Source organism: Rhinolophus ferrumequinum, chromosome 14 (genome assembly GCF_004115265.2).
Source record: "Rhinolophus ferrumequinum isolate MPI-CBG mRhiFer1 chromosome 14, mRhiFer1_v1.p, whole genome shotgun sequence".
NCBI lineage: Eukaryota > Metazoa > Chordata > Mammalia > Chiroptera > Rhinolophidae > Rhinolophus > Rhinolophus ferrumequinum.
The window spans coordinates 72548485-72568582 of record NC_046297.1 but is presented as its reverse complement, the minus strand read 5'-3'; the positions used below and the strand labels follow the sequence as shown (position 1 = coordinate 72568582).

Below are 20098 nucleotides of genomic sequence, written 5' to 3'. Positions count from 1 at the left end.
AAAGTGGGGACCGGAGGTGGTCTGCAGGGCCGCCCTGAGGGGGTCACAGCCACACTGTGGGGCAGGGCGTGAGCTGGGGCGCCCTCCCTCTGCCTCTCAGGCCACCAGGGTGGTCGGTCTATAACAGGTGACAATTGGGACAAGTGACAAGAGCCCAGTCTTATTACTTTGTGTTCTTTTAGAAGTGATAATTGGGCCCTAACAGGTGAAATGCATTAAGTTAATAAACATTGACTTCACAGTAGGCCTGCATTGCACAGGAATGCGTGTAAACATTAATGTCCACTTACGAGGGCCAGGCCCAGAGGTGCTCGCCCAGCCTGGGCACTGTGTGCCTGCAGGAGCTTTCTAGAATGCAGAGTCCAGTTCTGTGGCCACTGAGGGCTGGGGGCTTCCTGGAGGAGGTGGCATCTGCCGGGCCTGGTTGCGGGCTCCCTGTGCTCAGGATGAAGGTGACGAGTTTGGTGAGGAGGAAACCGGCCCCCTCTGGGCTCAGCCCTCCTTCCCACCCTGCACAGTGTGGCTCCGAGCAGGAACCGGGCTGCACAGCCTGCACCGTGGGCTCCTGGGAGCCCATCCTATCCCAGAGCGGCAGGCGGTGGCCACCGTGGGAGGCCTGTGAGGAGGCACACCCCGGTCGGAATGGGGCAGCAAGGGCCACAGACAGGTGGGCTGGCCCCACGCAGGACCCATGGGAGCAGGGAGCCTGACAGCCCTGTGGTCAGCTGGGGCCCTGGCAGTAGCTGAAAGGAGATCGTGTGTTCGTGAGCTCCTATTGGAACAAGCTGTTAGTGATTTTTGTTGGTGTCTCCTTGCTTGTAAGACCTCAAAAATTCAGTTGAACAAACATTATTTATTGACCCCACTGTGTGCTTGGCTCTCCCCTACATCCCGTGTGTGTGTATTATGGGGTGCCCAGAGCTGAAGCTCCACCTCTCACTTTGGTCACTCACAGCAAGAGCGGGCACCCAGGCGACGCCATGTGCCTTTGGTTTCGCTGAACTTCCTTCTCCTCCCCACTTGCCCTGAGCTGCTGACCTTGGAGGGGGGAGGGAGGGAGAGAGGCAGGGCGGGGAGCAAAGGGTCTCTGCCTTCAGTCCCTGGACCACAGGTGTCCCCCATTCCCAGCACTTCCTGGGCCACGTAGCCTGTGAGGGCACATCCTGGGGGGCAGGTGTACCCTAGGGCACTGTGGGGTCCCAGCTGTGGGCTTAGGGCTCTGAAAGCTGATCTGTAGTAATAGTTACTGTCTGAACCAGTAACCGCTCTGGGGGCTGCTAACAGGGAAGCTCCCGGTCTGGGTCAGGCGTCCATGGCTGCTGGGAGGGTGTCTCCTTGGGGCCTAGGGCAGCAGGTACAGGTCTCAGAGCGCTGGTCTGGGCCTCGGGAGTGGGATGGCTGGTCACATCCAGGGCTGGCACCGGCAGCAGGAGTGTGGGACCTGTGGGTCTGGTATCACTGTGTGCCTGTCCTGCTTCCCTCCTGGGCCATCCGGACACCAGATGGCCTTCAGCTGCTGGTCAGCCAGCTCTGGCCCAGGGGTCCACCTATCCCTTGCTGACGCTCTGGCGGTGAGATGACGTGTGTGCTTTCCGGGAGGCATCGCCTGACACACATGCCCCCCGGTCTCTGCCATCCTGTCCCCACTGACTGCACCGCCCTGTGTGGGTGGGCCGGTGTGGGAATCCCGGAAGCTGCCTGGTGCTGGGGTCCCGCCGGCAGCCCCCTTCCAAGCAAAGCTCTGGGCATTGTGCAGGCAGGTCTGAGGGCTGCAAGGAGGAGCTCGAGGCAGCCTGGCTCCAGAGGACAGCTGGGTCCTTGGGAGGCCAAGCGCCTGCCTCCTGCTGCATTAGCTTTAATTATCTGGGCGGTTAGAGCTGGAGATTAGGAAAGTCGGGCAATTCGATGCGTTCCTCGAAGCTATGGAGAGATTGCCAGCTGTCAAGTGGAAGGGAGCGCAGGCAAAACAGGTCCCTGTGAGTTGCATGACACATTCAGCAAGAAGGGAAGCCATACATTGAAGTCCATCACCCTACAATCAGAAATGACTGAGTCCATAAATCCACGAGGGCACTCGAGAGGGTGCCCAGAGTGGGGGTGAGTGCTCGCACCCCAGCCTCCTGGACCCGCCCACGGGAGCCCCGGGGTCGGGCCTGCGCCCAGCATTCCTGCAGCCGGGGGCTGTCAGGCCCTCTGGCACATACGTGTGGGGTGGGGCTGGGCAAGGGGTGATGGGGACCCCCTGCCAACCTGCACAGACTGAATGCTTGTGTCTTTTCTGCAGCGTCCAACACGCACAGCCTGCGGGCCCCTCCCGCCAGCAGAGTGATCAAGACCCGCTACCGCATCGTCAAGAAGGCTGCCGCCGTGCCGCCTCCCAGCGCCCTGCCCTTCCCCGCGCCCCTGCCCTGCTGGCGGGCACGGCGCCTCTCCCTGTGCAGGTAGGAGTCCCAGCTGCCCTGGGCCTGGGCGGGGACTGAGGGCTGCGGGCACCGAGCTCACCAGCCAAGTGCTGGCTGGGGGTGGCCCCAGATGCCCGGCCAGCCTGTGTGCTGCACACGCAGACGCACGCGTAGCCCTGTTAGCTGGTGGTGGGCGGCCGCAGGAGCAGACACACCATGGGCTCGGGGGAACTTGTGGTCAGAGAGGCTAGGCCCTGAGCAGCCCCCCTTGGGAAGCTGTGGGCCCATCTTGCCACCTGTCTGACTGCTGAGGGCGGGAAGCAAGGCTGCAGCCTGCCCCACGCTGACCCCGCACGGAGGTCCTGCGGCCTCCAGGCTGCTCTGGCTGAGCACGTGCAGAGTGGGGTGGCTCCCCCTTCTGTTCTGGGTGCCCAGAAGCCAGGGAGGCAGTGTCAGGGGTGGGTGTTGGGGGCCCATCTCGGGACGCCGCTCAGGAGGCCCTACATGGGTGCCTGGACCCTTCCTTCGCAGAGGCTGGAAGGGGTGACAGACTGGTGGATGGGTGGGAATCGGCCAGTGGTTGACCCCTCCCTCTGTCTTCCCGTTACCCTTGGAGCCTGCCTCCGGGGGAAACAGTGTGGAAGCCCTGTGGTGCAGTGCGGGCTTCCACTGGGTGCAATGGGCGTGCCAGGGCACATGGCCTCGGGCCAGAGGCGGTGGGGCAGTGGCCGTGGTCCTGAGGGGCTGGGCCACAGGGCAGAGCAGCTATCGTCCCCGGCAGGGGCTGTCCTGCCAGACGCCCGCAGGCTCTGCGTGCCTTTGGACAGTGATTGCCCAGCCGTGGGGCCGTGGGAGAGGAGGGGCAGCCTGCTGGCCCACGGCAGACATGCTGGGTGGTCAGCCCGCCCAAGCAGTCAGCGGTTCCCGCTGTCCTCCTCCCCTACTGCTGGGCCACAGTAAATGTGGCCCTGCCACCTACTTTTCTGGAGGCAGTAGCTGGAAGTATATTTTAAATTAATTTTACTGCACTTTTTGTAAGATTTTTGTTTTAAATAGATTTATAAGCATCTTGGGGGCTATTTCTACAAATTTATGAAGATAATTTTCACTCTCTTGATAAGGGTAAATTTACACCTGCTATTTCCATATTAATCCACGCTGCTAAGTGGGCCTAATTCTCTTCTGTTCTCCTATCTGGTGAGCGTGGCCTTTCCTAATGCAGTTTCCCCCTCACTAAATCATTGTGATCGGGAGTCAGGATTGAGCTAAATTAACTTAAATTAATTTACTTAATAAGAGCCCCCGATGGTCGCGAATGAGGCTGACTTATTGATTCCCGCCTCCCCTGCTGCAGTCGGCATCCTGGCCCCACACCCATGTCCCAGCCCTGGCCAGTGCCCGCCTGTCCTGGGAGTGCGGCTGGGCCAGCAGGCGTCTCCTCCTGGCCTCTGAGCACCAGGGTGGCAGCGGGTCTGGGTCCAGCTGAGTCAGTGCTGAGCGTGCCGGGCCCTGATGGGGTCACTGAGTGGAAGGGGTGCCAGGCCTGGCGGGGCGAGGGTCCTGCAGGAGGGAGGTGGGCAGGGGTGCCCCCGGGGCAGCCGCTGAGCTTCAGGCCCATTAGGTGGAGACAGCTTTGTCGCCAGGAGCAGGTGGGGGCTGAGAGAGCACCCGTGTGCCCTGTGGGCAGGCGTTGCAAGGTCCTGCCTCGGGTCAGGGGGTTGGGGCAGGTGTTGGGGGAGGCCCTGCTGCCAGCCCGGCACAGCCACCACTGCCCCCAAGCTCCCTGTCCCAGCGGTGGTGGTTCCCGGACAGCCACCTTGCAGGGGTTCTGTCGCTGTCTGGATGCTCTGGGCCGTGCTGAGTACCCAAGGCCCAGGTCCTGCAGCCCCTGGCTCGTGCACTCAGGTGTCCCTGTGTGAGGAGGCATACCAAGCCGACCCCAGGATGGCCTGCAGTCACTAGGGGTGCACGTGGGGGCCGTGCTTAGTGGGACCTCCCTCTCTGACTGCCCCCCCAGGCCTATCTGACCTGTCGCCAGGCACCCAGGACACATCCTCAGCACAGAGCCCTGGATCCTTGGGGGGCCTGACCTCTGACCTTGGGCCTATGGGGTGCTGAGGCCTGAATGGCTCAGGAGGCGCTGGGAAACGGGGCTTCCTCTGCCCAAGGTCACCTGTGCCCTGGCTGGGCTGCCTCCTCAGCAGAGTGGCTGCCTGCCAGTTGCCCGGCCCTGCTGTCAGGAGTACATGCCTGGCTTCGCTTGTTGACGCAGCACAAAGGGCCCGTCTCCGGGCCGGCGGCCAGTCTGGAGCCCGCCCACCTGCCTCCTTCAGCTCCATCAGAGCTGGCGCTGCCTACATGTGGTCAGCAAACCCCAGGCCGCTGGCTTTGGCCCTGGCCTTGACCTCTGCCTGTGCAGCTGCAGGTTCCTCAGCCCTCCCCCGGCAAAAAAAAGAGCTGGACTGGTGGCAGGACCCAGGCCAGGGGGTGCCAAATGGCTGCCGCTGTGAGGAGAACGCAGGGTTGTCCCACCTGGCAGCAGGCCTGAGCCTGGGGACTGAGGGTTCTCCTTGGGCCTCCTGTCTGTGTCTGCCTTGGAGGGAGGAGACCCCAGCGTCCTGGTCATCTCAGTGGGCAGCCGGGGGCTGGCAGACACAGGCAGGAGGTGAGGCAGGCAGCCAGTGGCTGAGACGGCCAGCCCTGGAGCCCGTTCTCCTGCAGACACTCGCTGTGAGTGAGTGTGGTTACTGCAGAGGGGCAGCGCCGTCCTGGGGCACTCAGGGAGCCCTGGAGGGTGGTACATGCACCTGACAGCTGGTGGCCTCCACGAGCCACTGCCCTCCTGCGGAGGAATGGTCCCACCCCCCCGAGCCGTGATTCTGAGCCATCACCACACCTGATTCTGCACCACGGGGGGGCCTGGTATTTGAAAGACTGGAGAGGTGGCAGAGTTGCCAGCCCTGTCCCGAGAGGGTAGGGACTGGGGCCCCACCCCTGCTCACCCCATGTCAGGGTCCCTCACCCCCCACACCCCGTCACCTCTGAACACTCTGACCTGCCTGTTCGCCCTCCCCCCAGCTGGTCCCCAGTCAGCTCAGCACTGGGCTGGGGTTCTCCTCTGCCCGTTCCCTGTCTCCAGCCCTGGCGTCTGGGAAGAAGGCAGAGGGTGCAGTGTCCTTGGCCTATTGCCGTCTCTAGAACCCCGTGTGCAGCGCTACGGCCTGAGACGTGTGGCCCTGTGGCCTGTGGCCCTGTGGCCCTGTGGCCTGTGGCCCTGTGGCCCACTGTCCGTCGGCGTCCCCGGGGTGCCAGGGGCACTGCTGCCTCATGAGGTGGCTTCGCTCTTTGTCTCCTGACTTAGAACCCTCCTCTCAGTCCTGGTCATTTGGGTCCAACACGTGGGAACGTGGGGACGTGACAGCCTACTTTCTAGGCGACCCGGGCACCCCTCCCACATGAGCTTGTCTGGGCTTGCCGTGGAGGGAGGGGCCGTGCTCCTGTGGTGAGGCCCTGACTCCAGAAATATCCCGGAGGACAGTCCCCAGGAAGTAGGTCAGCCCAGCAGATCTGCCAGCTGGGCAGGGCTTGAGGTGGGGCAGACGGAGGTGGGAGGCGCTGGGCAGCAGCTCCTGGGCTCCGGGGCCTGCGAGGCACGGTCTCTGGGGACGGGCAGGTGAGGTGGCTGCTGCCCTGGCCAGGTGAGTGCGTCTGGCGGCCTGGGCAGGAGGGACCCAGGGTAGGGGCACAATGGGCCCTTCCCGGGAAGGACTCTGGCCTGTGGGGGGCGGCAGCTGATGGCCCTAGGAGGCCTGGCTGGGCCCTGAGGACCCCAGGACACTGCTGCCCAGAGCCGGCCCGGGCTCCCTGGGGCAGCAGAGGGCACCCCAGGGCTGAGGCTCATGTGAGTGAGGATTTAATTGTTTGTTACAAGGTTGTGGGTTTGCCTGCATCCTCACCAGCTTCCAGCAAGTTCATTAATCTGAACTGAAGCTGAAGTGTGACTTATATCCCTAAACTGCCTGTCACTTTTTTCTCTTTCGAAATTCACTTGACATGAAAGTCGAAATGAACAGAAGCCGCTGTGCTTAAGCAGCTGCGTCTGGAGGCTGCTCGGTCCCACTACGAATGGAGCTGTCACGGGGCTGCCGCTCGCCGGGCCGCCTTACTTGATCTTATTTCACTTGTGTGTCTGCGCGGTAGATCTTAAGTCATCTCTGGGAGGCTTGACGACGTTTGGGCTGCGATGCTCAAGGCTCTGAAACCCTTCTGCAAAGTGACGTCTCATTAAAGAGGAATTCAGCCCGAGGATGGGTGGCCACGTCCCCGTGCTCCCCTCCCTCCCCCAGTCTCCCTAATGAGCAGGCACCATGCAGCCTCCTGGGCCAGCTCAGGCCCTGCTCTGCCTCCTGCCCGCCGCTGGTTCCCCGAGTCCGGCCCTTCAGCGCCCCCTTTATTTCTCACAGGCTGGAAGCCTGCCACAGGGCGCACAGCACTGCCTTCTCGCTGTGTCCCTTCCTGTAAGGACACTAATCCTTCATGGGATGCCACTGTACAACCTCACCTAACCCTGATCACTTCCCAGAGGCCCCCCTCCAAATGCCATCACATCGGGTTAGGACTGCAACACAGGAATTTGGGGGACACAATTCAGTCCATAGGACAGAGTGTCCTGCTTGTCCCCAGATCTACCCTGGAGGCTGTGGCAGTTAGAGGAGCTCAGGGAGTCATGCTATGCTCCCTTCCTGCCCTCTCCATCGAGGCCACACCCCGCCGGCCCTGCAGTCTCTGCTGAGGCCCTGGCCTGGTGGTGCGCACAGAGGCCCTCCCAGCCTAGCCTGTTATGGGCTAGTAAGGTGCCCAGTGCTGCGTGGCGGGGCGCCCCCTGCAGATAGCTGGGCAGAGCCGTCTGTGCCAGGCAGAGCTCTGCCCACAGCCTGCCCCCTCGTGGGGCAGTGGTCAGGAAGCAGATACTTTCGTGGCGTGGAGAGTGCTGGGAAGCGCTGAGACCCACCCAGGGTGGATGGAGCCGAGGGGGAACTCAGAGAAGGCCCCTGTGGGCGTGGAGCCCACAAGGTCAGCGTGGACTTTTCTCGTGCGCCTGGGCAAGGAGCTCAGGATGTCCACTCAGAGGGCAGAGGCCACCTGAAGGATGATACTGATGGTGGGCGCTAGGCCCTGCTGCTGGACCAGCAGGGTTGTGGGAGGACGTCAGGATGGCGGTTCCCCTCCCTGGGACAGTGGCAGGCACAGCGTCCTCCTAGGCTGTGACCTGTGTGCAGCTCCAGGGCACATGCGGCGGCCAGCCTTGACCTTGACCTGTCTGGCATGTTCCGGGGGGACCCCAGCCTCCCACCTTCCCCCGGGCCTGGGAAGCGACCCACTGCACTGGGCGCTGTTCACCCCTGAGGGGCGGGCGGCCTAGTTCATGTCCCCAGCTGCCCCTATGAGCAGGGCGCCAGGCCAGCACAGCTCCGCTGCCTGTGAAGCGCTGGAGTGATTGTGGCGGACGGGGTGGCAGGCTTGAAGGAGTGTCCATTTCAAGCCAGGAGAGCTGTTCCGGGGCGTTCATGCGGTCACCCACTTCAGACCCAGCTTCTCTGTCCACAGTGGCCAGGTGCGGCCTGGCCTGCGTGCATGTGGGGTTCTGCCCACCTGGTGTGCCGGGGAAGGGAGTGAGCTTGTCACGGGTGTGTGTAGGCCGGGAGGGGAGCCTCAAGTGCTGTGTGCTGCCCTCTGCCTGCTGTCTGCCCCCAGGACCGTGGGTGTCCCTGCATATGATTGCCTGGGCTCCATGCCCGTGACCCCAGGAACGGGCTGCCTGGGGGGCCCTGGGGAGGGGCTGCTGCTCAGTCTTCTGCCTGACAGCCACTGGAGAAACCAGACCAGAGGCCCTCTGTGGCCAGGGAGGATGAGGTGGGGTGTTACCATCCACCCTTGAGGTGATCTGGGCCGTGCTAGCCCTTCCTAGCCTTGTTTCCTTACCTCGGTGTCAGTAGGGAAGGGGAGGTGAGCTGCCCACCTGGTGTGGGCCTTGCAGTGGAGTCCGTGGACTCCTAGGCTGGGAGCACCGCTCAATGCCAAGGGCTCCAGGAGCTGGCCCTGCCCTGGCGGAGGCAGTCCCTGGCAGAGCAGGTGGGGGCCTGCCAGCCAGATGAGTGGCTTTAGCAACTGCTACCTGCCACTGGGGTGGTATGGGAGGGCACTGGTCTACTCTACCCAGGTGCCTATGAAGGGCCTTCCTTTTGTCCAGCCCCTGCCTCCCTGGAAGCTACGGCTGGGGGGTGGACAGATCCCGAACAGGCAACTGCAGCACTGTCCCTGGGCCAGCATGCGGTCAGTGGGAGCTAGCCAGGCACAGAGGGCTCCCCTGGCAGAGGAAGCAGCACGCAGGCTGAGAGGAGACCCCAAGAAGCCTGGCCAGGAGGCGCGTAGGTTCAAGTGCAGCGCCTTACACAGGCCTCGGGCCCCGTGTAGTGAGCCGGGGCCCATTGAGGGAAGCCACTGAGCCTCCTAGGCTTGGCAGTGCCGGTCAGCGAATGAACGACCTGGTCCAGCTCCTGCTCTGCGGGCACTCGGCCACCCAGGGCCCTGCAGATGGGCACAGCTGGGCTGCGGCCTACCCACGGCAGTGCTGCTCTGTGGCTTGTGGCCTGAGTAGACAAGAAGCTGCCCCCGCCCATTCTGTCTCAGCATGTTGACGGGGCAGCAGCCTGTTGTTGCTGACCACCCCTCACAACCCCGGGAAGAGCTGGCCGGATGGAACAGGGCAGGTGTGTGAAGGAGAGTCGGGCAGGCCTGGGGCCGGGGGTCAGAAGGACAGTCACCCTGGAGCTCCCGGGCTCACTCCCGGTCCCTCTCCTAAGTAGTTTCTTGCATTTAACTTTTTTGGGTAGCTTTGATATACTTTTGTACTTACAGAAAAGTTGCCAAAGCAGCACACTGAGCTGCTCTGTACTGTTCACCTAGGTGACCAACGGGTGGCACCTGATCCCCGCTGCTTCCTCACATCCCCTGTCTGCTCATGTATGACCTTCTTTGAGGAGATGGAGACTTGGCGCCTCTTCACCAGGCGCTGAATGTGGTCCCCAGATCAGGGAGCGCTGCCCGGACGCAGAGCTGGCTGCAGTCCCCAACGGCTTAGGGGCGGCGGCTCTTCAGCCTCATTGAGGCTGGAACCAGCCTCAGCCTCGCTCTGTCTTTTGTGACCTGCTGTTTGGGGAGCAGAGGCCAGCTGCTTCGTGCAGTGTCTCTGGGTTCATGTGTGAGGAGACTCCGATTTGTGGCCAGGGATCTGGAAGCGCTGGGTGGCCCCTCTGTGCAGCCTGCAGGACCAGGGGCGTCACCACCCTCCTGGTGCTGCTGTGTGAGCCTGACCGTCTGGCTGCCTGGCTGCCGTCTTCTGTGCGGGGTGTGTCTGTGGGCGGCGCCCCCCTGTGTGCACTGCTGCTCCTTACTGCACGTCAGCGGCTCACGCCTCCCGCTGACCCGCTGCGACCTCAGCCCCTCGCCCGCCCGTCCTGTGCTGGTCGGCATCCTGTAAGGCACCGCGGTCCCTTATGGTCTGCTTTGTTTTCCTTCTTTCTTTATAATGCTGTGGACTTCAGGTTTTCAGTTTATTCTGCAGGCTAGAATCTGCTATCACCGTGCTTCATTTTGAACCCTTGGTTTGTCCCCACCCTGGCCCAGGGTCCTTTCCACGGGCACCATCATCCATTCTCAGCCTCCTCCTCCTGCATAATAGGGGCTTCAGGCTCACAGCTTCCTTCCTGAGCCCGGAAGCAGCCAACTCGGCAGTACAAGGCCCCTCCTGGCCTGGTCGCTCTCTCCCCCACAGCCAGGGCTGCATTCTAGTGTCCACCCCGCAGTGGTTTATCGGTCCTCCTCTCCACGGACATTTGAGGCATTTCCACTTTGGCTGACGATAAACGCAGGCTGCCGCCTTGCTCATACGCTGTGTAGACCTGTGTCCCCGTTTCTGTGTGGTGCACGCACTCCCAGTATGGGGACTCGGGAAGGCGTGCTGTCTTCATGTGACAGTGCAGCACCCCCCCCCCGGCCCTCCCCCCCGCCCCGCAGCCATAGTGGTTTTCTGTTCCCAGGACAGCGTTTGGTGCTACCATCCTTTGACTTTCTTCCATGTGTGGTGGTGGCTCGTTGTGGTTTGAATTTGCAGCTCCCTGAGGACCGATGGTGTTGAACGCTTATCACGGCTTCTTTAAGACCATCCCTTGCTTTTGTGGACGTGCCTCCGGTCCTCTGCCCATTTTTAAATTGGTGGTTTGTCTTTTGTTCTTGGCAGGAGCCATTTATCTCATTGAGGCTGATGCCCTCCGCCTCCCTTGCCTAGTTGGCCTTACCTGCTTGAATGGGGCCATGTTTCCTGCCCAGGAGTCTGCTGGGGGGTACAGGGGGCTCGGCCCTCTGGGAGGCTGCCCTGTGGCTGCCAGCCTGGCCCCAGGTCAGAGTACAAACAAGATCAAGGACCCTCCCCGGGGCTCCCACTTGGCTCTGGTCTCTCAGCATTGCTGTGCCCCGGGAACTCTGTAGGCCGCGGTCTCCCTGGGAGACCTGGAGCCCCGAGGGGAAGCTTGGCCTTTCCAGGACTCCGTGAGGTGGAATTGGAGGAAATAGGTAAAGACCTGACAGCGGCAGTTTGACCTGAGAGTGACGGGCGTGTGGCAGAACTCAGTGCTGAGGCTTTGGCCAGAGGCCTGGGAGGACACGGTGGGCGCCAGGCGGGGCCCAGGGGGGCCCGTGGGGGTGACCCCTGAGTGCTGCTGAGGCAGGTGTCCTCCGGCAGGTTTTTTAGAATCCTGTTTTATGTGAACAGGCGGCTACGGCTCCCCAAGTGCCGTGAAAGTTAATGCGATGGCCTCCGTGTGCCTGTGCTCATTTTTATAATTTTTTATTTTATGAAACGGGACAGGGAGCTTAGTGACTTACTACTATTCATTTCGTTTCAATGCAGTAAATATTGATTCAGTTGGGGGTTTTCAATTGAAACCACTCGGCGATTATATAAAATATTACTGCCTGTGAGATTATGCTTACCGATCCCTTCGGCTGCTCATTAAGGAAGGAGTGCCGTGCGGGTCCTCCGCCTTCATCATTCTAATAAACGGGCTGAGGTTCCATTCTGCGCGGGAGGTGCCGCGGAAACTGCTGGCGGGGGCCTGGCAGCAAGGATGCAACTCTTAATTTGGAAGTCGGTTCAAAGCACGCCTCGCTTATTTATTTATTCCTCTGTCTGTTTGAGGCAGGCAGGCCTTTCGGCTGTCAGCAGCCCTGTAGCAGCAGGGTTGAACCGTCCTCTGAGGCCAGAACACCTGCCCGCACTCCTAGGCTGGGTTTGGGGAGGGGCTGGGACTCGGCGGGGACGTGGGCCTGGACCCCTCACCCCCTCAATGGTTTGGGGAGGTAAGGGAGGAGAACCTGCCTTGCTGGGACACTGTGAGGGACCCCAAACTCCCTCTGGAGCCTTGTCCTGAATGTTAGTGCCCAGCCGCTCGCTGGCAGAGAGCGCCCTGGGTGTCGGGCCGGCTGGCACACAGGCTGCCATGGGTCCTCTGCCTGCCTCCCTCTTCTCACGGTTTCGGAGAGCGGTCTGTGCTCACTGTCAAACGCCCACCTGGTGGGGCAGCACGTTGAAGCCAAGCACCCTGTCCCTGTCCCCACCTGTGTGTGCAGCTCTAGGATGGCCCTGCTGCGACGACGACGGACAGCAGTCAGCACAGTGGAGGGTCAGGGCTGAATGCTCTGCTCAGCCACCCCAGGGCCACATGGCCCCTGTGCTCCCAGGCGGGGGCAGACCTGAGTCATCCTCCCAGCTGCCCCTCCCTGGTCCTCTTGGGGGCAGTGGTGTGGGGCTGACACGCCACCTCCCTGGCACTCTGAGCCTCTGGCCCGTCCCCTTGGGACAGTTGCCCCCCCATCCCTCCAACACGGTGTCCTGTGCTATTGCTTCCTCCCTGGCCATGGGGACAGCTGGTGTGGGGTCTGGGGTCACAGGGTTTGTCACCTAGTATTTGTGGCGAGACCCTGTGAGAGGCAGTGTGTGGGCCCCAGCTGCAGATGGCGGGGGGCGGGGGGGAGGGTGGTGGCAGGCTCTGGAGGCCCCATGTGCCCCATCTCAGGCCTGGTCGTCACCTGCCGCTCTGGGCCCATGGTGAGCTGGCCCCGAGCTCCCGGGCTCAGGGCATGTCCCTGGTTCTGTGACCCCTAGGGCCACAGGTAGGTGAGAGGTGCCTGGCAAGCCCGCGGCCAAGACGGGGGTAGTGAGGCCCAGTGTGCTCTGCCTCCCTGGCTGGGTTCTGCCACAGGTCTGCTGGGACAGCCCCGCAGGCCTGCTGCTCTCACATCTGTGAGTGTGTCAGGCCGCTAGCCTTTGTCCCCCATCAGTCTCAGCCCTGCTTTCTCACTGCAGCTTCCGGGTATCTGTCTTTCTCCCCTCCGTCCCCTCTTGTCCTGCTCCTATCGCCTGGCCCTCTTGCCCTTTCTCGGTGTGGGGAGCCAGGAACGGGGAGGCCTCGGGCTGCCCAGCGAGGGGGTGCCGCCAGGAGTAGTGGCTTGCCAGGCTCCTGGGCCTGTGATGGGACGGGGCCGCTTGAGTGAGTGGGCTGGGCGATGGCCGCCTGGGAGGCGTCCTCCTGCCGCTGCTGTGCAGAGCGGCCCTCCTGCCTCCCCCACTGCACCAGCCCCAACGGTCAGTGCCCTCCCAGGCACCGCAGGTCCTGCTGCGTAGGGACCCTGAGCCCTGCTGGGCCAGGCCTCTCGCTATAGCGCAGCACATCTGCATCCATGTGACATGCAGGCGGCTTCTTTGCCCTTTGTGAGTTGGCTTGTGTGTGGAGGCCGGCTCAGCGGCCTGCAGGCCGGCCCTTGGGGGCAAACAGTGGGAAGGGGTCGGGCAGGCTTGCACCTCACCAGGCCTGGCTCCTTTTGGGCAAAACCTGAGGGGACAGGACCATGCAGGGCCCCGTAAGACATACCGACCACCATGGCAAAACCGCAGGTCACGGTGTGGTCTCCCTGTGGGCCCGCAGGATGGGCCAGCTGGGGTGTTTCCTGACAGACTAGAGAGGATGTCCCTTTGGTCTGCCTGAGAGAAGCTTTGTCCTGAAAACAGCAGGACGTTAGGAAGGGAGCCTCACAGGTCCTTAGGTCTCCCCGTGGAGCCCGGAGCCTATGGGAGGTCACCTCCTGGCCACACCTTGCCAGCACCGTGGGTCCTCGTGTGCCCGTGTGTATCTGTGTTTGTGCCCCTGGATGTCCCTGGAAATGACGAGCAAAGGAAGCTGAAAACACTGCCCCTGACGGAGAAATAAAACGTCCTTGTCACCAGTGGTGCCTGGATGCCTTACACATTCAAACACAATTTTAAATTCCACTTTTATCCTGCATTTAGAGGTGCTAGTGAAGCAGCGTTTAGATCATCGGTAGCCTAGTTAAGTCTTCGCACGTATCAGCCCTCCGGCCTGATCTTTCCCCCAAACTTCATTCCCCTGCAGATGGTGGCGGAGGCCTTGCCCCAGGCATCTAGGGGGCTCCCTGTGTGGGCTGCAGGGTCTGGGGGTCTCACAGCCACCGAGGACCATGGCCAAAGGGCTCCCACGAGCAAGTGCTCTTTCAGGCCCCTGGCCAGCTCAGGTGGCCTGGCCACCATCTTGTCCCAGGGCCCACCGTGGGGTACTGGCATCTGCCCAGCTCCCGGGCATTCACAGGTTCTCTGGCCAGGAGGCTCCCATGAGGTGTGGGGCACCCAAGGAGGTGTTGGGCCCTGGGGGGATGTCCTTTCCTGCCATGGTTCTGGGTTTACCCTCACCCCTCCCTCCCCACTCCCCCCCTTTCTTTTGTACTTGCCTCCCCTATGTGTGTCCTCAGAGGTGGAGCTGGGTGAACCCCTCCTCCACACCCTTCCTTGGGGGGAGGGGTCCCTCCCTCACTATTCTGGGATCATGTTGCTGAAAGGCTGTCAGAGGGTCTCTCCAGCCACTTCATGTACAAATTGGGGGACAGCTCGGGAATCATTCGGGTTGTCTGAGGGGTGTTTTATTTTAAACGTTTGTCCCCAGGTGGGTGACAGCTGCAGTTGCAGACACCTCTGTGTGGGGACAGGCCAAGTGACCACTGCCTGCCTTTCCTTCGCTCCACCCTCTGCTCGCAGGCCAGTCCCAGCCGCCAGGTGGGACTGACCCCAACCCCCGCTGAGCACGAGCCTGAGCCGGCCACCCAGGCCAGGAAGAGCCTCGCTCTTTTCCTCAAGTCAGCACGGTTTCTGTGGCCGCCCCGCCCACTCCCCCGAGTAAGGACCCCCGGTTTAATTTGCGGTTAGATGTCTGTTAAGATTGCGTCCACTTCCCAAGTCAGCACTTAATTGGCAAGGCGCTTGATTTAACAGCGTGGGAGCCTCCACCGGAAAAATGGCTTGAATAAATCACCGCCTGACGCCAGAAAATAGATATAATCTCAGCATTAACTACATTAATAGTAGCAGGAGCCGAATTAAGAAAGCCATAAAGCATCGGCGGGGGAGCATAAATTATGACCCGGTCTCTGTCCCCTCTGCCAGCCAGGCTCCTCTGGGGGTAGGGCGGGGTTCCACGCTGTTCCCGACCCCGCCCACCCGGAGACCACGCCCAACTCTCCCCTGCCCCTCGCTGGGGGGGGGTGCGGGTGGGCGGGGCTGGGTGGGGCAGGCAGGTGGGCGGCCCATGCCGCCTGCTGTAGGACCGGCGCTGCTGGGCTCTGGCTCCAGAAGGCAAGCCTGCTCCCCTGTGCCTCCGGGCTCCCTGAAGAATTGAGCAGCTTGCACTGCCAGCACCCACCCACCCCACCCTCAGCACCTACTTGGGGCCAGGCCCTAGCTGAGCGTTTCCACCTGTTCTGTCGTCAGCCCAGTAGGTGCTAGCAAGATCCCTGCTGTGTGTCGTACACGGGAGTGTTAGAGCACCCAGCTCTGACCCCGCTCTGCCTTCACCTCCTCCCTCCCACAGTTGTCCTTTGCCCTTTGGTATCTGCAGCCTGGAAGGCTTCTTGGAGCAGGTGACACCAGTCAGGTCTCACATCAGGCCTCCAGTTGCAATCGCTCCTCTTAATGGTGGTTCTTTTGCTTACCCCAGTGGGAGTGGCTCATCCAGGACAGTCTAGCTGTGGTCTGGCTGCCAGGGAGCGGCATGGCTTTGGGGACATGGGGGGGGGCACCTACTGCAGGGTGGTTTGCAGCTTCTTGTTCCCTTCTCAGTGTTAGCCACCATTGCCAGGAACTTTTCAACAATTTAGTAGAGGAGAATGCTATCCAGTTTAATTTCAATTTTATGTATGTTCTTTGTCAAGCTCATAATTTTTTATGCTTACTGTTCATTTGCCTCTGGCCTGTTTCTTACATGTTTGCAAGAGTCTTTAGATACCCAGTGTGTCACCTTTTATCACAAACTATGTTTTTTTCAATTTCAACTTTGCCTTTGAATTTTGTTTGTGAGGATTTTTAACAGAATTTTTACTTTTCTGTGTAAATCTATCATTCTCTTAAGACAGTGTGTTGATTTGCTTAGAACAGCCTCCCCCCCAGGATTATATGAGTTCTATTATATTTTTTTCTAGTGGTATGACTTCAAGTTTTACATTTAAAATTTTTGTTGTAGACTGAAGCCCCGACCTCCAGTGTGGCTGCATTTGGCAGTGGCGCCTTTCCAGAGGTCACTAAAGTTAAATGAGGTCATTAGGGTGGAATCCTAATCCGAGGGGATTGGTGTCCTTGTAAGAAGAGGGGACACCAGAGCTCTCGCTGCACATGCACAAAGGAAAGGCCATGTGAGCACAGTGAGAGGGACCATCTAATCTGCAAGCCAGGGAGAGGCCCCCCGGAACCAGCCTGCTGGCACCTTGACTTGGCCTCCTGGCCTCCAGAACTGTAACGAAATCAAGTTCCATTGTTGAAGCCGCCTCTGTGGTGGTTCATGGCCACCGAGCTGACAGGCATGTGTTCTCAGGTGGGTCTGCACCGCCGTGTGTAGGTGGGGAGCTCGCCCTTTTAAAGACCCTGACTGGCTCTGTCATTCGCACTGTGCGGATATACCAGTTTGTTTCACTCCGGGGCGGCGTCAGGGTTCTTTCTAGTCTCTGCTGAGCGTGTCGCTGAGTGGCCAGGAACTCTTTGTTTCTGTGAAGTGGCCACCTTAGAGGGTGGGTGGACGCTGCGTTGTAGATGAGGCCAGTTGCCGTGGTGGCCGTCCCTGTCTGCATTCAGCAGCCTGACAGCGCTCTGCTCTGTGGTCCCTGCTGGGCCCGTCTTTCCCGTTGCACCCTTCCTGGAGACACTGTGTGTGCCCTTCCTGGAGACACTGGTGGCCGATCGTCTTTTCCCATCTTCGTGGCCACTGCTGCGCTCTTCTGTGAAGCACCCGTTGGAGCCTTTGCCCACTTTTGTGTTAATTTGTCTTTTTATTGATTTGCTGGCATTCTTTACATATTATGGATTCACGCTTCTCTAGGATGCTTCTCACAGTCTGGGGCTGGCTTTTGAATGTTGTGTAACTCACCAGTCTTTTCTTCTGTGAGTAGTGCCCTTTGTTTTCTGCTTAAGAAATTCTTGCCTACCCCGAGGTCATGTTTTCTTCTAGAAAGCTGACCATTTTGCCGTTCACTTTCAAGCCTGTGATCCTTCTTGGGGTAACTCTTGCTGTGGTGTGAGGTAGAAGAGGTCGAGGTTCCTTTGTCCCCTCACTGATTGGCATTGTATTGACACAAGCGCCTAGCCCCGCCCATGTGCGGTGCCCCAGACACTGCTGTTCCTATGTCTGTCTTCCTCCTGCACGTCTGTCCTTTCAGATGACCTGTAGAAATACTGGCTCAGTTTCTCAGCCTTCCCCGGCCAATCAGCCTCCAACCAGCCAGGCTGCGTTTTATTCTTCTCACAGTCCACCTGCCACACGGAACCAGAGAGGACAGACCATGCTGCCCCTCCCTCCTGTCTTTGGAGCTGCAGATGTTCTGTGAATTCTGCAGGCCTGGGGCACCTGCTGTGTCGTTTCCCTCTGTTTACGTGTGTGTGTGTGTGTGTGGCTGGTCCTTGTCCCCGCCTTGGCAGGCTGCTGGCGCCTAGGATGGCTATTGACACTCCTGTGTGCTCAGTTGCAGTAAACTGCCTGCCCCCCTCAGACTCTCAGGACCTCTTGCTGTTGAGTTCATGGGCCCTACCCTGTGTTAGCATGAATGCCACCATCCCCGGCTCACTGAGGACACCACTCCCGTTCCAGGGAGCCCAGCTGCTCTTGCTTTGTGATCCCAGAAGGGGTCATCTCACCAGCGCCTCACTTTATGAGTCTCTTCAGGTAGTGGTACGTGGGGTCCCCGAGGACCAGCTCGTGGCATTCTGGGTCTTGTTATGTTTCTATTTTGTCACACACCCCTGGCTTGGACTGCCCTCCAGTGTCCCTCAGCTGGGCCACCTTGGGGACTGGGGCACCTTCATGACATACGAACAGATGTGAATATCCTTTGGGTCACCATAGGGGTGCTGCTCCAGGTAGAGGCAGGCCTGAGCAGAGCAGATGGTGGCCGTGGCCATGAGGCTGGAAACAGGCCAGCATGGCCGAGGGTGAGGGGCACGGCACAGACAGAGCTGATGAGTCGGGGTGCAGGCCAGGCCCTCCGACCCCGAGCAGTGTGTGGGCACCGGGGCCAGCAAGGGAGGGGCGGGTACCTGGGCTGACAGTACAGTGTGAGAGCTCAGGCCCTGACACGCGTCACCCAGCCAATAAGAGGCACCTGCTGCCAGAGGTCAGGGCAACCAGGCTTTTCCATGGGGCCTCAGCGACCCCTGTGCCCTGCAGCGGAGGCTTCAGCAGGGTGCTCTCCAGGCTGGACCCCACATCCCCAGTGGTCTAGAGGGAGCATGGGAAGAGGCAGCCCTGTCCCGCACCAGCTGTCACGGGCTGGGGGCCTGGGCCGACAGCCCAGCCTGGAGGGTGACATCCGGGCCCTGCCCCAGCCCTGGGTCCCCAGCCCCTCTGCCCCTCAAGCTGAACTCGGCCCTCCTGTGTGGGGCCATTAAGGCCCAATAATACCTGTGTTTGCAGTTAACATACAAAACACCACTGGCTTCAGCCGAAATGGATTTTTAAAAGTGTCATTTTATGGAGAATTTTACTTTCCATCTTGTTGTTTATTAGGCTCTTAAAGGGAAGGCTTGTAATGCACCCATTGATCGAAATACCAATTGAATAGATGTGAGCACATGAAATAGCCCAGCCCCTCATGATGGAGTCGCAGTATTTGTAACGGACGCAGCACAAGTAGTGTCGTCCACCAGCACGCCGGTTGGCTAGGGTGCCGAGTAATTTCTGTTCATTACCAGGGAGAGATGGTGAGGGCCCCTTGGAAAGGAGCAGCAGCTGACGAAGGCTTCTGGTGACCTGCCAGCACCCCACCTCTCCCCCAGGGTCACACAGCCCCCACGTCCCCGCTAGGCTCACCTGCTCACCTCAGGAAGGTGAGTGCAGGGAGCCCCAGCGGGCGTGGTGCCGCAGCCCAGGAGCTGTGGGTCCCATTCAGGAGGAGCCAGTCTGGTTTGAGGAGGGTCCTGTGAGGTCAGGAGGCCACAGTCATGTGAGGCTGTCACTGTCTGCTGGGTCCCTGGCCACTGAGCCCCGCTTCTCAGACCCCTGTGGAGTGTGGCACACCTGCCCTCTGGCTGTCCCTCACCTCCCACCCTGCTGGTCCTGCTCACCTGAGCAACTCTGTGTCCCTCCCCCAGAACTGCCCTACAGACCACTCACTGTGCTGGGGACGGGAGGCACTCCAGAGGTGAGGGGGCCTGTCCTGCACTGGCCCTCATCTGGGGGTGTCTGAGAGGGGAGCTGTACTCCAGCCTGGGGGCTGGAGCCTCTTGCCTGCCAGGCAGAGTGGGCACAGGCTGCACCAGCCCAGGCGGGGGGGTGGGGGGGCTAGGGTCAGGGAGCAGGGGCTGGGGCTGGGGGCCTGGGGCCGGAGCTGGGGCTGGGGCTGGGGCCCTGGGGCCGGAGCAGGGGCTGGGGCTGGGGCTGGCCCCTTGCAGGCAGTGTGTGGTGGTGCCCGTCAGCGATTCTGTGGAAAGCGCACTTAAGCAGTGTGCAGCCTGTCACGGTGGCGCTGGGCCTGACCTACTTGGAATTTGCTGTGCGGAGCTGCCTGCCGCCCTTCTGCTGACGGCGCAGACCCACCCGCCTCGCAGCTTTGCAGTCGTGCTCCATTTCCTGAGAACTGCCTCTCCGGTTGTTTTCTCTGCTCCCAGCCAGCCTGCCCGCCTCCCGCCTGGGCACCACTACCCGGGCAGCTCGGCCACACACTGACCCTACCCCACCTGCCCTGCTTCTCCCCACCCATGGCCCTGTGCCCAAGGAGCATCACTGCAAGAAACAGCACCTTCTTGCCCAGGACGAAGGTCTGTGCCCAGTCCCCCTCCGATCCATATGACGTATGCCCAGCCCCCATCGGCGCTGGGCACACTGTGCTGTGAAAGGCCTTGGAAAGCCTCAGGGTTGAATAAGCAGAGTGGGGGGCTGAGGTCCCCTCAGCTGTGACAGCAGAGGACAAGCCAAAGGCCGAGGCGGGGTGTGTTTAAAGGTGGTTGCCCCTGGTCAGGAGACAGGGTACCTGCCTATCTTGAAGCTGCTTCGGGCTCCCTGGGGCAAGGCTGCCCCCGCCCCTCCTGGCCATCC

General features: G+C 60.8%; 1 protein-coding gene across 1 annotated transcript in view; it reads left to right on the top strand.

Annotated features, from left to right (window-relative positions):
* Positions 1-20098, top strand: part of ZC3H3 (zinc finger CCCH-type containing 3) — a 63171-nt gene that overhangs the window by 23830 nt on the left and 19243 nt on the right. Inside the window, 1 exon segment of the mRNA XM_033126721.1 lies at positions 2285-2441. Coding sequence (XP_032982612.1) covers positions 2285-2441 — 157 coding nt within the window.